This window comes from Vigna unguiculata, chromosome 1 (assembly GCF_037176805.1).
Source record: "Vigna unguiculata cultivar grain cowpea cultivar isolate G323 ecotype 2 chromosome 1, ASM3717680v1, whole genome shotgun sequence".
NCBI lineage: Eukaryota > Viridiplantae > Streptophyta > Magnoliopsida > Fabales > Fabaceae > Vigna > Vigna unguiculata.
The window spans coordinates 43,511,880-43,524,071 of record NC_140792.1 but is presented as its reverse complement, the minus strand read 5'-3'; the positions used below and the strand labels follow the sequence as shown (position 1 = coordinate 43,524,071).

The window sequence follows — 12,192 nt, the reverse complement described above, 5'->3', positions numbered from 1 at the left end:
ATTTTGCTTATTTTCTTAAATTTACACGTATTGGTTTAAACCCCGTGTTCTTATTAAATTACTGGAATCTCACAAGTAATACGAAACATATATTACTATCTCCACAATTGTGTATATGAAAAAATATTTTGACAAAATAAAAATCTGATGCATATATGATATTATTTTTATAACCAAAATATCTTAATAAAATTAATTAACATTTAAACGCATATTAACAAAATTTGACGTAAAAAATGGGGGGCATCCAAGTCTTTAAGTAGTTCTGTCCCTGAAATTGTTATTGAAACTTTGATTTTTGTTTATTTTCCTGCATGTCACGATAATGAACACCATAGTATGTACAATTCAATTACAGCATTATCACCTTAATATATAATATCTCACTCACATTATCGTTCTCAGTGCATTATCATTCTTTTAATTGTCCATTGTGAAATTCAAATTCATTTGTAATAAACTTTATAATTTGCATATCACTCTGTTTTCGCTAATAAGAGCACTCCATTTTGAAACCTTTCAAATATATCAATCAATCAATCTTATAATTAATGGTCTCTAAAGAAAGAATATGAATACCTGCTTTATGATTATGACTTGAGAGAACAATTTTAATAATTTCACTTTTTTTTTGTAATAAGAGTTAATATTTGATTGTTTTATGCATAATTTATAACCTAAAATTATAACATACTATTTTTTTTCGCATTTTCATAAATACACGATTGAAAAAGTACAGAATGAATTTTGAGAATTAATTAATGAAAGACGAGATAGGGCCGTACTTAAAGAAAAGTTAAAAACATGTTTTGATACCTGGGAATTCTAATGTACGTCATTGAATTTCAAAACAAAACGTGAAAAAGAAAATCATTATTTTAAGATTAGAAGTTTTTTAAATTTCTAAAATTTTATCTAAATATACCGAGTGCAGTGAAATTGTTCTTTCTGTTGTTTCTGCATACTCCACACTTTATTTAGAGTCTTCTCCGGTTCAACTGAAGAAGGATGTCCCTGTTTGAAAATTTTCACTGTAGATCAGAAGTTTTATAAATGGTGGTAAGAGAAATGTTATCTTAGCAATTCGTTGTTTATAAATTATTTGTAAATAGTTTTGACCTTATTAGATCAATTATGATTCTGGATAATTGATTGAATATTATTATTTGAATTAAACATGTACCTAGGTGGTGGTTTGAGCATGGGATAACATTTTAAATTCCAGAATGTCTTGTTTGCCATTACCTTTTCTCATAATTTAACTTCTAATTCTTTTTTCGTTATAAAAGAAAAATGCATAAATACTAATTTTGTCTATATATTTTCGTTAAGTTTATTTAATCTAGTTTTAATGTTTTTTTAATTTAATTCAAATTTTTATCAATTTTATTTTATTTAATTATTTTATTAACTTCGTTTAAATAATTAATAAAAAATGAATGATGTTTGTTAATTTCTGATTTTTTGTTTTATATAATTTTTCTTTTATTTAAAAAAGAAATATCTACATGTTAAATCAACACAATATCATGTAAGGACGTATTAAAATTAATCAATTTAATTTTTACATTTATCAAAATTTTTTAATTTGGTCTCAATTTTTTTAGATGATAAATCAATATCAAATTTAATATTTATGTAAATAATATACTAATTTTTTTATTAAAATTTATATTTTTTTAAATATTTCTGATTTAAGATTTTGTTGATTTAAAATTATAATGAAAATTTTAACCTCTTAAAATTTTAATCAATCATGGTACCTCTCTCTTTAAATTTTCTTGTTGTAGTTTTAAACGGACTTTAACTATAAATTAAAAACATGTAAATTTTAATTAAAATATTAATATAAATATATATAAAAATTAAATTTGATTTAATTTGGTAATACTTGACCGCGTTAATTATTTCACGTTAATTATTTATTGTGTTAGTAAAAAGGACACGTGTTTAATAAAAAGGACAAAAATTCAAATTGAATAAAAAGAAACAAGTATTTAAACCAAAGAAAAATTTCCAAAGTCAATCAGGAAACATTTAATGAATAATATAAATTCAAACGAAAACATTTTTAACCTTTTAACTATTATTGTCTCTCTTTTAAAAAAAAGACAGGGAGTTATTATAACATCAAAAAGTGGCTAATGGAGTAACAACAGGAATTGTGTGAGGGTAACTTTTATGATCATATTACAACTCATTGCAAAACTCTCTTCACCAATCACCATAATCAACATTTTCAGTGTATCAAGAAGACCTGGACCAACTGATATTAGTGACAAAAAAGAAGGGTATTTTAGTAGTTTTGCTTCGCGTCTCTTAAAGTGGCCGTTGTTGTGTTATAAAAAGACTGAATACTCCACATTCTTGTTATGCCAGTAATTTGTATAAACTCATCCCGCGAATTTCATCTCACGCGGTGTCTTCTCATTCTACTCTCTTCGTTACTCCTTCTTCTCAGAAAAAGAAAATATTAGGGTAAGATAAAATCCGCAACGATCTTCTCATGTTTATCATCTTGCATGCTTTAATTATTCAATTTATCATGTCAAACAATCTTCTCCTACAAGAAATCCTCTTTGATATCTCAGTTTCGCAAATTTCTTTATTCTAAATCAGATTCCTCAACATGAACAGATCATAGAGAATGTACAATATATGGATAAATAAGTATGTTGGTTCACATGACTTCGTATTTTTGGTATAATTGTAATTGTTTATTTAATTAACTATTTTCTCAATTTAATCGACAGATATATACAGTGGCGATGAGCATGGAAAATGCAATTTCATCCGGCTTGGCGAGAACGAAATCGGAGGATGTGGCGGAGATGGTGGCGACGAGTAGTGTGAAATCACCCCCGTCGGCAGAGGGTGGCGGAGTGCTGTCGAGGAAATCGAGCAAGAGGATGACGGCGGCCTCGCCGAGTGGCGGCGGAGGAAGAAACACGCACATAAGGAGGGCGAGGAGCGCTCAGCTGAAGGTGGATGTGGATGAGGTTGGCAGCGGCGTGGCTCTGAGCCGTGCTTCTAGCGCCAGTTTGGGCCTCTCATTCTCCTTCACTGGCTTCACTCTCCCTCCCGATGAAATCGCCGATTCAAAACCTTTCAGCGACGAAGATATCCGTAAGTAAATTCTCAAACTCGTAAGCATTGATTCATTATTCTATTTTTAGTTTCATCAACAAATTCACACTTATCTTTGAATATAATCTAGTAATAATAATTAGGAATATCATTTTTGTGAATTTAAAAATCTTCCCTCCTTTCTTTAAAATAAATTGCCTTTTAAGTTAAAATTATGTCACTTTTTCTTATTCGTGATCAATATTCGTATGTAACCTTTCTAAAATGTTCACGAGTGTGATAAGCTACGTTTTCGTCTGAGTTTAATTTCCGTCCCTTTAAGAACGAACGGATAGGAATGCATAAAATAAACTGTCTTCTTTGTCGTTACCTTAACCACAGAAATATTTTGGGATGCTCTTTATTGATATGTAAATTATAATGATAGAATGATATATGTGATAATACGAATGGGATCCTAGATTTTTATTAAATTTCACTATATGAGATAATTATAATTTAAGATAATCAAGGTCCTAATTAATTCAGTTTTCTCTCCAGAATCTCAATTATTGTTCACATTGGTGATTCGTTGTTTTTCTTTTCCATAAATGGCTATGTGCGTGCATCCCGAACGAAGCGTAAGTTTTGTGTGGTGACAAAAATGAAGAAGTGTTGCTTTTCTTTTACAGTCTTAATATTTTAATTTAAACAAAAAAATTTAAACTGACATTGTCTTATACAAATATTTAATTTTGTTGTACTATTAGTATTTTTTTTTTTTTATTGACAACATACTTAATAAGCTTGGGTAAGTATATTTTTGTATTGTAACGTCAAATATCAATATTTATTTTTTATGACTAAAATTTATAATACATATAAGTATTTTTTTTAATATAAATGTGTACTATAATTTTAAAATTCATTGATAAATAAATATTTTTTTAATATATAAATTATATTTTAGATTTATGATAATTATATTCTAATGCAATGCTATTAATCAAACGTGCTTTTGTTGAAGAATAATAGGTTCTCGTTCAACATAGCTAGCTAATCTGATTTATATATGATATTACCAAATATGAGTGTTTCCTTTTATACTATCGAGTACAATGCGTAAAAAATTTGGGAAGTAAAAGGATTTTTTTAACGCCCATATCAAGCGTATTAATTAATGAGAGATGATATTGTGACACTTCTCAGAATTATACTCCATTTGATAATTCAACATATCAAAATTAGTTTTTTTTTTTATATTTTAATGTATATTATTAATATGGGTTATAAAGTATATTTTATTTTATACTGTGTTAAAGCATAATTTTTCTTAATGAAGTGGATAACAGCCACAAAGTTAAAACGGTCACAGGAAAGTACATCGAGCGAAACGAACTTGTGATTCACATAATTTGGCGGGCATTGCCGCATTAGTACTAGAAGGAAGCAAAATGAAGCTAATATTGTTCCTTTCCAATCATTCCCACTTTGTTTGAATAATAAGTAAACAAACAGGAAATAAATAAAAAAGAGAGTAAAATTAAACTATAAGGATCTATATTTTATTGACTTGGACAAATGATAAATAAAATACATAAATAGATGTTATATGAAAAATAAGTGCTATATAATTTTTTTACCCCTTCTAAATCATAAATAAATATAGTGTAAAAAGATGTCTTCTTTTTTCCTCATAGCTTAACATTTTGATTAACATAACCAATCATGTAGTGAAAGATGAAATAACTGGGTTTAAAATACAGTCGAAAATTGAAACTGTTTTAAACATCATTGTTTGTAATTTCATACATTGGTTCTACACATTTATTGATAGAAAAATAAAAAATATAACACATGTTAGTATATGCACTTTATATCATTTATAAACGAAAGCAATGTAAAAGAATAATCTACAGATAATAATATTATATCGCTAAACGGTTTAACATCCACAGAACATTATTTTTTCCTCAACCTATATAATGATTATTAGTTTTTTTTTTTTGGCGTGTCTGTGTCAGGTGTCAATACGATTATGCTTCCTAGTAAAAATATCATTGAATATCACCCTCGTAAGTTAAACGAACCTCTCTTCTCTTGACTTGTGGTAGTGTTACGTCTTACTCGACTACCTATTTTCAGTTACGTGGACTTGTCTTAGTCGGGTCTAATCCAAGCCAACTAAAATCTATTTGCAGTAGCGGTCCAATTCAAACAAGTTGACTCAGTTATTCCCCAAACCGGAAATAATGGTATATGTCCTATAGTTTGGTTGTCTTTTTTTTTTTTTAGGCATGCAGTGCAGTTGTCTTTATGAGCAACTGGCACCTACCCAATAATGGTCCCCCTATCCACATACCTACACAGTAATGGCGTTCTAATTAATTATGATAATGATCATTTCATGCATTCTCCCAGTACGTGTATTTTCTCCATGGCGTGCGATTCATTATGGTACTCTTTCGTTTGCTTGAACATGATTACTGCTCAAATTTAAATTCTTGAATATGTTCAAAATGGGTAACCTTCGTTTAAAAAGCATTATTGATATTTTACACTCTAGCATCGACCCACTGTTTTTTAATCAACTAATTTCACATTGACTTAATTTTTCGTCCAGAACTTTGACGCCTAAAACATGATTCTTTATATTTTAACAAAATTTTAGATCTTTTTCAAATTATTTAAACTCCAGTGACGTAGCAGATATATATTTGATTAATTACTACGTTTCTCTTTGTGTTAAAGTGAAACAGAATTAGTCTGATTAGTTTAAACAAAAGACATAATTATGATGTGTATCCAATTGTTTAAATTATATAATCCTACATTCCAGTCAAACTCTGATGTTTTGCCACAAACTGAAACATAATTAGAATCACCATATATTTATTTTTCCAAACCTGTTGACTATCTTGTTCACATCTTTTATAACTACAATGGGGGATATGACCATCTTTATAACTTGTTGACTAGCTAGGTTGTGCCTGGACCCAGTCTTCCTTTTTTGTGGGAGAGTACACTGTCTCATTCTTGGGCCCCTGCATTAAATTTTGGCTTGACTTTCTTTTCACGACGCCCTTGAGTTGGTTTTACTTACTTTGTCAGGTCTAACTTGTCCTGTATGCCTTAATTTCTAGGAATCATGTATTACAAATGATATGATCCCTCTAAAACTTCTTCGGGCATCCCTGCGTACGGTCTTAAAAATCATCTTTAGTATTATTTTTGTCCTCACAAGCAAACCCTATCATAAAAATGCATTTTTCTAATATATTGCACACAACTTCCCTAAGTGAAGCTACCTACTAATTAACTGCTTGGTGCTCTTGCATGAAGGACATTCTATTTCCCTCATTGTGATTTGTGTAAAAAGGTGCTACTATGTATATTGCAGCGGAGGATATTGAAGCCAGAACTCATAAGCCTAAGTTTCAGACGGAACATACTCTGCCAATATATCTGAAGGTAATATACATTTTATGTATAGAAAATTAGCATGTTCCTCTTCAATATTCCTTGCCTGCACCTACCACTGCCGGTACTACTGTTCAAACCTTCAACAGAGCATGAGTTTGATTTAGTGCTGTATATGTATTTGGGCAGGCAACGGTGAAGATTCATTTAGCGATCAACGCTACCAATAGAACATTGTTACATGGCTATCAATATAGCATGGTCAGGTTCAGTCTTGTACAAAGTTTCATTTCATGTGATGCCAATGTACAAGACTACCCCTTCTTTCTAGTTAACTAGATAAATGATTAGTAATACAGCAGATACAAGAACAGCATATACTAGCTAACTTGTTACTAAACTTTTCCTGAATTTCTTTTTTGATGCCTCCTACAGGGCATCAACAAATTAGTTTTATTTCGAAACGCTTGAAAGACCTAGGTTCAAGATTGGAACCTTTCTGGCTTCGAGGCTTTAGCTATATGTGAGGCTTAATAACATGGTTTGGCTGAGAAAGAAGGGTATGAGTATGAAAAGATAGACAAACTTTTTGATGAAAAAAATGCCTTCGTGCATTGAGCTTATTTTGTGCTTTATTTAATGTTTTACTGTGTTTGTGATGCATCCAACTAAATTAGATAAGTTCTTATTTTGAAATCTGCAGTTCACCGACGTGACCTACAAGGTAGTGATTAAAGGCATAACTACAACTAAGGAAAAGGATATATTGAAGGGGATCACTGGTTCTGTTAATCCTGGGGAAGTGTTGGCATTGATGGGTCCATCAGGAAGTGGAAAGACATCTTTGTTAAATCTGCTAGGAGGAAGGTTAATTCAGTCCACAATTGGTGGCTCTATCACTTACAATGATCAACCTTATTCCAAGTTTCTAAAGAGCAGGTAAAAATCCTACTAATTACTATTAATAGTGAAACCGGGAATACTTAAAACACAGATTGGATTCTTAACGAGACAAATATAAATGTAGGTGAAAATTCCGAGTTTTTTACAATCAAAGTTGTTTTTATGATAATTTTTTTTTATGAGATTGAAGCTGTGGTCGTGATAGCCCACACAATTTTGAAAAATAAGAAAGTCAGAATGTTTTTTAATCTTTGACAGACACTATATTTGTCTTAGACCATGTAAAAATGTTATCTTAGTTGATACCACAGTGACACTAAGTATGCATTTTGCAGGATTGGATTCGTGACACAAGACGATGTTCTGTTTCCTCACCTTACTGTTAGAGAAACATTGACGTATGCTGCTCGCTTAAGATTGCCAAATATACTAACGAAAGAGCAAAAGGAAAAACGAGCTTTAGATGTCATCGAAGAGCTGGGATTAGAGAGGTAAAAGTCATAATCGTCGAAAGAGCATAAGCATGGTGAAAATATAGCCTTGTGATAAATTTAATATGGACTATGAGCCCTTGTAAGTGATCAATATTTTATATTAATTGTAAAATCAATCAGTATAATTTAGGTGTATGAAAACAGGTGCCAAGATACTATGATAGGAGGTTCGTATGTTCGAGGAGTATCTGGTGGAGAGAGGAAGAGGGTTTGTATTGGCAGTGAAATCATAATCAACCCTTCTCTTCTATTTCTTGATGAACCAACTTCTGGTTTGGATTCTACGACAGCTTTAAGGATAGTTCAATTGCTACAAGACATAGCAGAGGTGTTTGTTCTCATTCATCCCTTCGAGTTTAAAAACATTATATCAAATGAAAAAGTCTTAGATAACTCAAAAACAATTATGCTTTCTAAGTTTTACATATTTAGGTCTTAAGCCTGGTAGTACTAATGAGTTTAATTGACCATCTTGATGATAGCACCCTTTACAAACTAAATTCGTGTCATCACACTGACGGTACATGTAAGTGGCACTGTTGGTCATTAAACTCATGACACGAGATGTCTAGAATGTGGTTTTGTCCATTTTGAATTTATCCACAGGAATATTTACTTGGATGCACGCTTTGGTAACAACTGACAAGGCCGCCCTGAGCTTAGTCACAATTGGGGAATGTTTGTTTTCTTACTTTAATCCTGTAATTTAATATTTAGCTACAAATTCTAAATTTTTATCTGATTTTTTCAAAGCAATAAAATAGCTTTCACTGTTTTATATGTTTAAGGAAACAAAAAATACTTTTTAGATTAAAGGATCCTTATATGCTCTATCTCCAAGTCTGTAAAATGTTAGGGCAAAACTGGTTAGATATTTTCATTATCACTCAAATCTTTATCACAGCTAAACATTGTCTTTGTACCAGGCAGGAAAAACCGTGGTGATAACAATCCATCAACCATCTAGCAGACTCTTCCATAAATTTGATAAGTTGATCCTTCTAGGAAAAGGGAGTTTGCTTTACTTTGGAAAAGCATCTGAAGCAATGGACTATTTTCAGTTTATAGGGTGTGCACCCCTTATTACCATGAACCCAGCAGAGTTTTTGTTAGACCTTGCAAATGGAAATGTGAATGATATTTCTGTACCATCAGAGTTAAAGGATAGAGTGCAGATGGGAAATGCTGAAGTTGATACTTGCAATGACAAACCGTCTGTTTCAGTTGTACAAGAGGTATTGTTAATTTTGATTGATTTCATTTAATTAGGAAAAAGACTTGTGAGCAAAATTTTCACATATCTAATTGCATTTGAACTTTACCAAAGTATCTGGAAGAGGCATATGATTCTCGAGTGGCAGAAATAGAGAAGACAAAGTTAATGCTTCCAGTCCCTCTTGACGAAGAACTGAAGTCTAAAATTTATTCTTGTAAAAGACAGTGGGGGGCAAGTTGGTTTGAGCAATTTTCTATACTGTTTTCAAGAGGATTCAAAGAGAGGAAGCATGACTATTTTAGCTGGTTGAGAATTACCCAAGTTCTTTCCACTGCAGTCATCTTAGGATTACTTTGGTGGCAATCAGATGCTAACAACCCAAAAGGTTTGCAAGATCAGGTAAACTATTTCCATCGAAAACCTCCTAAATCGCTACTCTTGGATCATAAAGAAATGCCAAAGGAGTAAAGTCCATAATCAGACTCTAACATCAAACATTAACATATTCTAAGCTAACATTTTCGTTCTTCACTGCAGGCCGGACTTCTCTTCTTTATTGCTGTGTTTTGGGGATTTTTTCCTGTCTTCACTGCAATATTCACATTTCCTCAAGAGAGGGCCATGCTGACTAAGGAACGAACAACGGATATGTACAGACTAAGTGCATATTTTTTGGCTAGAACTACAAGTGACCTTCTACTAGACCTGGTGTTACCAGTCTTTTTCCTCCTTGTTGTTTATTTCATGGCCAGTTTGAGACTCAGTGCAGGGCGTTTTTTCCTTAGTATTCTTACAGTTTTTCTCTGCATCATAGCAGCTCAGGTATGCATTGTGTTTTATAATTCAACTACTGAGCAAGTAACACAAACCAAGGTAACATAATTATAATTGCAACTGGTTGTGAAACAGGGACTTGGACTTGCAATTGGGGCTACACTAATGGACTTGAAAAGGGCAACAACTTTGGCTTCAGTAACTGTAATGACTTTCATGCTGGCTGGAGGATTTTTTGTGCAGGTAAATTTAATTAAAAAAGTTCAATGAACCCAAAATCCTCGTTTCCTGACACAATGACACAAGCCCCATAACATGTTCTCTTTTAATTATTGAACTGTAAAAACATGTTATCATTTAACAACGAATATGAGAAACTTCATTTAAATTTTCCTAATAACTGACTTTTCTAAATTTTACAGAAAGTCCCCATATTCATATCTTGGATTCGCTACCTCTCCTTCAACTACCATACGTATAAACTTCTGCTTAAGGTTCAATATAACCAAATTACACAGACCATAAATGGAATCACACTTGACAGTGGATTCACAGAGGTTGCTGCTCTGCTAGCCATGGTTTTTGGTTACCGTCTTTTGGCATATCTCTCCTTGCGGCGGATGAAACTTCAAGCTGGAAATTAAGAACATCCATGAAGGCACATATGGCAGGTCTGAGTTGGAAATACGCATGCACTACCATGTGAGGAGTACTTACTTGGTCTAATCTCATGTATTACTTCATTTAGAATGTTAAGCATGCATATGTTATGAGAGGCACATAAATATGTAGAGAGTTCAGAGAAAAGATGCTTTTTGAAATTATTTAACTCTTAGGGTGTACAGCTCTTCTTATTCGATCTGTTTCATTAACTCAAGCTCGAAACTGTGTTAGTTAACCATTAAAAGGTGATTGAGCAACTTTTTTATTTTTGCAAGTGTAAGAATTTGAGTTGATTATGCCACCTACTATACCAGTTAAGTTTCCAGAATAAATATTTACCCACTAAATCAAGTTTCTTCTGTGTTGCAATTAAAATTTAGTATAGATTCACCACGTCATTATAGTTGTGATTTCATAAACCAATTACGATCCGTGTATTTCTTATGAAGTGTAGCCCATCCTTGTAGTGTAGCCTAATTTTATGAAAATCAATTAAATTCAAAGTGTAAATTCTAAGATCTTAAAATTTTATATAATTTCTGGCAAATAAATTTTTAGATTAAATATGTTTTTGATTTGAATTTTATACTTCTGATTTTGTTAATGTTAATTTAGTTGTGATAGTTAAGATATTTACATCTCAACATTGCTGATTTAAGAATAACATGTTAATGGAATTAACATTTTTATTAGATAACACATTTAATTGATATTAACGTATTTATTAGATACTAAGATTAAAAACACTTGAAACTTCTTTTTGCAAATAATAGTCTTCGTATGGACTAATCTTAGAGAGAGAAAAACTTATTTAATCCATCGAATTTTAGTTACGATATAATTTAGGAAGATTACTTTTTCATAAATCAAATTTGGACAAATTTAACAAAATTTCTAAAGTTATAATTAAAGTTGATTAATTTTTTATTTTTTAATCCAAATAAAATAATAAAATAATATTTTTTTTATTTAAATAGAAAAGTTTGTCAAAACTTTGTTAAAAATATTTTGTTAACATGTCATAACTCTATAATTTATATTTTTCCCTCACATTTTCTAAATTATATTTAATAAATTTTAGTTATTACGTAATAAGTTTTTATCCTTTAATTTATTTTCTAAATACAAAATTAATAGTAATCTTATATTTTTTAAGAAATCGTACACAAATTTGGTAAACTCTAACTGAGTTTTTTTTTTTCATATCATAAATGTATTAATGTTTATCTATAAGAGTATTTAATTTTAAACTATATAACTATTTGCTTGAGATTAAAATTAAAATTTTAAAGGTTAGTAATATTAAAAAACACAGAGTATATTTTGAAAGGCTTGTTTCCTTCGTAGGTCTATTTTATTAATAGACATACATGACAACATATTTAACGTCAATTAGAACACAACTAAAGTTAATTATGAGTATTTTCATATTGGTTAAATAACCATCAACATTAAATTGTGAACTTTTCACACTCATTCATAATTGATATAGGAAAATTTATCTTTTAACAATGTCACTTATAACGGCTATTTTAAAAATTATATAAAAATCTTTCTAAAATTCTAAAATTCTAAAATTCTATAACACTATATAAAAAAGAGATACTCTCTTTTGTGTTATATTTCATTATTCCAATTTTATCCTTAATTATTATT

At 30.6% G+C, this 12,192-nt stretch overlaps 1 protein-coding gene across 3 annotated transcripts; it reads left to right on the top strand.

Moving 5' to 3' along the window:
* Window positions 1-2,321: 2,321 nt before the first annotated feature.
* Window positions 2,322-10,887, top strand: LOC114173335 (ABC transporter G family member 22-like). Of its 3 annotated transcripts, XM_085673971.1 has the most exons (13): window positions 2,378-2,478; window positions 2,620-2,670; window positions 2,754-3,126; window positions 6,467-6,537; window positions 6,676-6,747; window positions 7,190-7,425; window positions 7,725-7,880; window positions 8,028-8,211; window positions 8,810-9,118; window positions 9,211-9,498; window positions 9,637-9,921; window positions 10,009-10,116; window positions 10,296-10,887. In XM_085673971.1, the coding sequence occupies exons 3-13, from the start codon at window positions 2,769-2,771 to the stop codon at window positions 10,515-10,517; spliced, it is 2,289 nt and encodes a 762-aa protein (XP_085530097.1). In that variant the 5' UTR covers window positions 2,378-2,478; window positions 2,620-2,670; window positions 2,754-2,768; the 3' UTR covers window positions 10,518-10,887. The 3 variants fall into 3 exon arrangements, with proteins under 3 accessions (XP_085530095.1, XP_085530098.1, XP_085530097.1); XM_085673969.1 differs by lacking the exon at window positions 2,620-2,670 and having other exon boundaries at window positions 2,322-2,478; XM_085673972.1 differs by lacking the exons at window positions 2,620-2,670; window positions 6,676-6,747 and having other exon boundaries at window positions 2,322-2,478.
* The last annotated feature ends 1,305 nt before the right edge of the window (window positions 10,888-12,192 follow it).

Coding starts and splice junctions, on each gene's coding strand:
- LOC114173335 (XM_085673969.1), top strand. CDS start 2,769: ATGAGCATGGAAAATGCAATTTCATCCGGCTTGGCGAGAACGAAATCG. Junction 9,922..10,008: donor TCTGCATCATAGCAGCTCAG/GTATGCATTGTG, acceptor GTTGTGAAACAG/GGACTTGGACTTGCAATTGG. Junction 10,117..10,295: donor CTGGAGGATTTTTTGTGCAG/GTAAATTTAATT, acceptor TAAATTTTACAG/AAAGTCCCCATATTCATATC.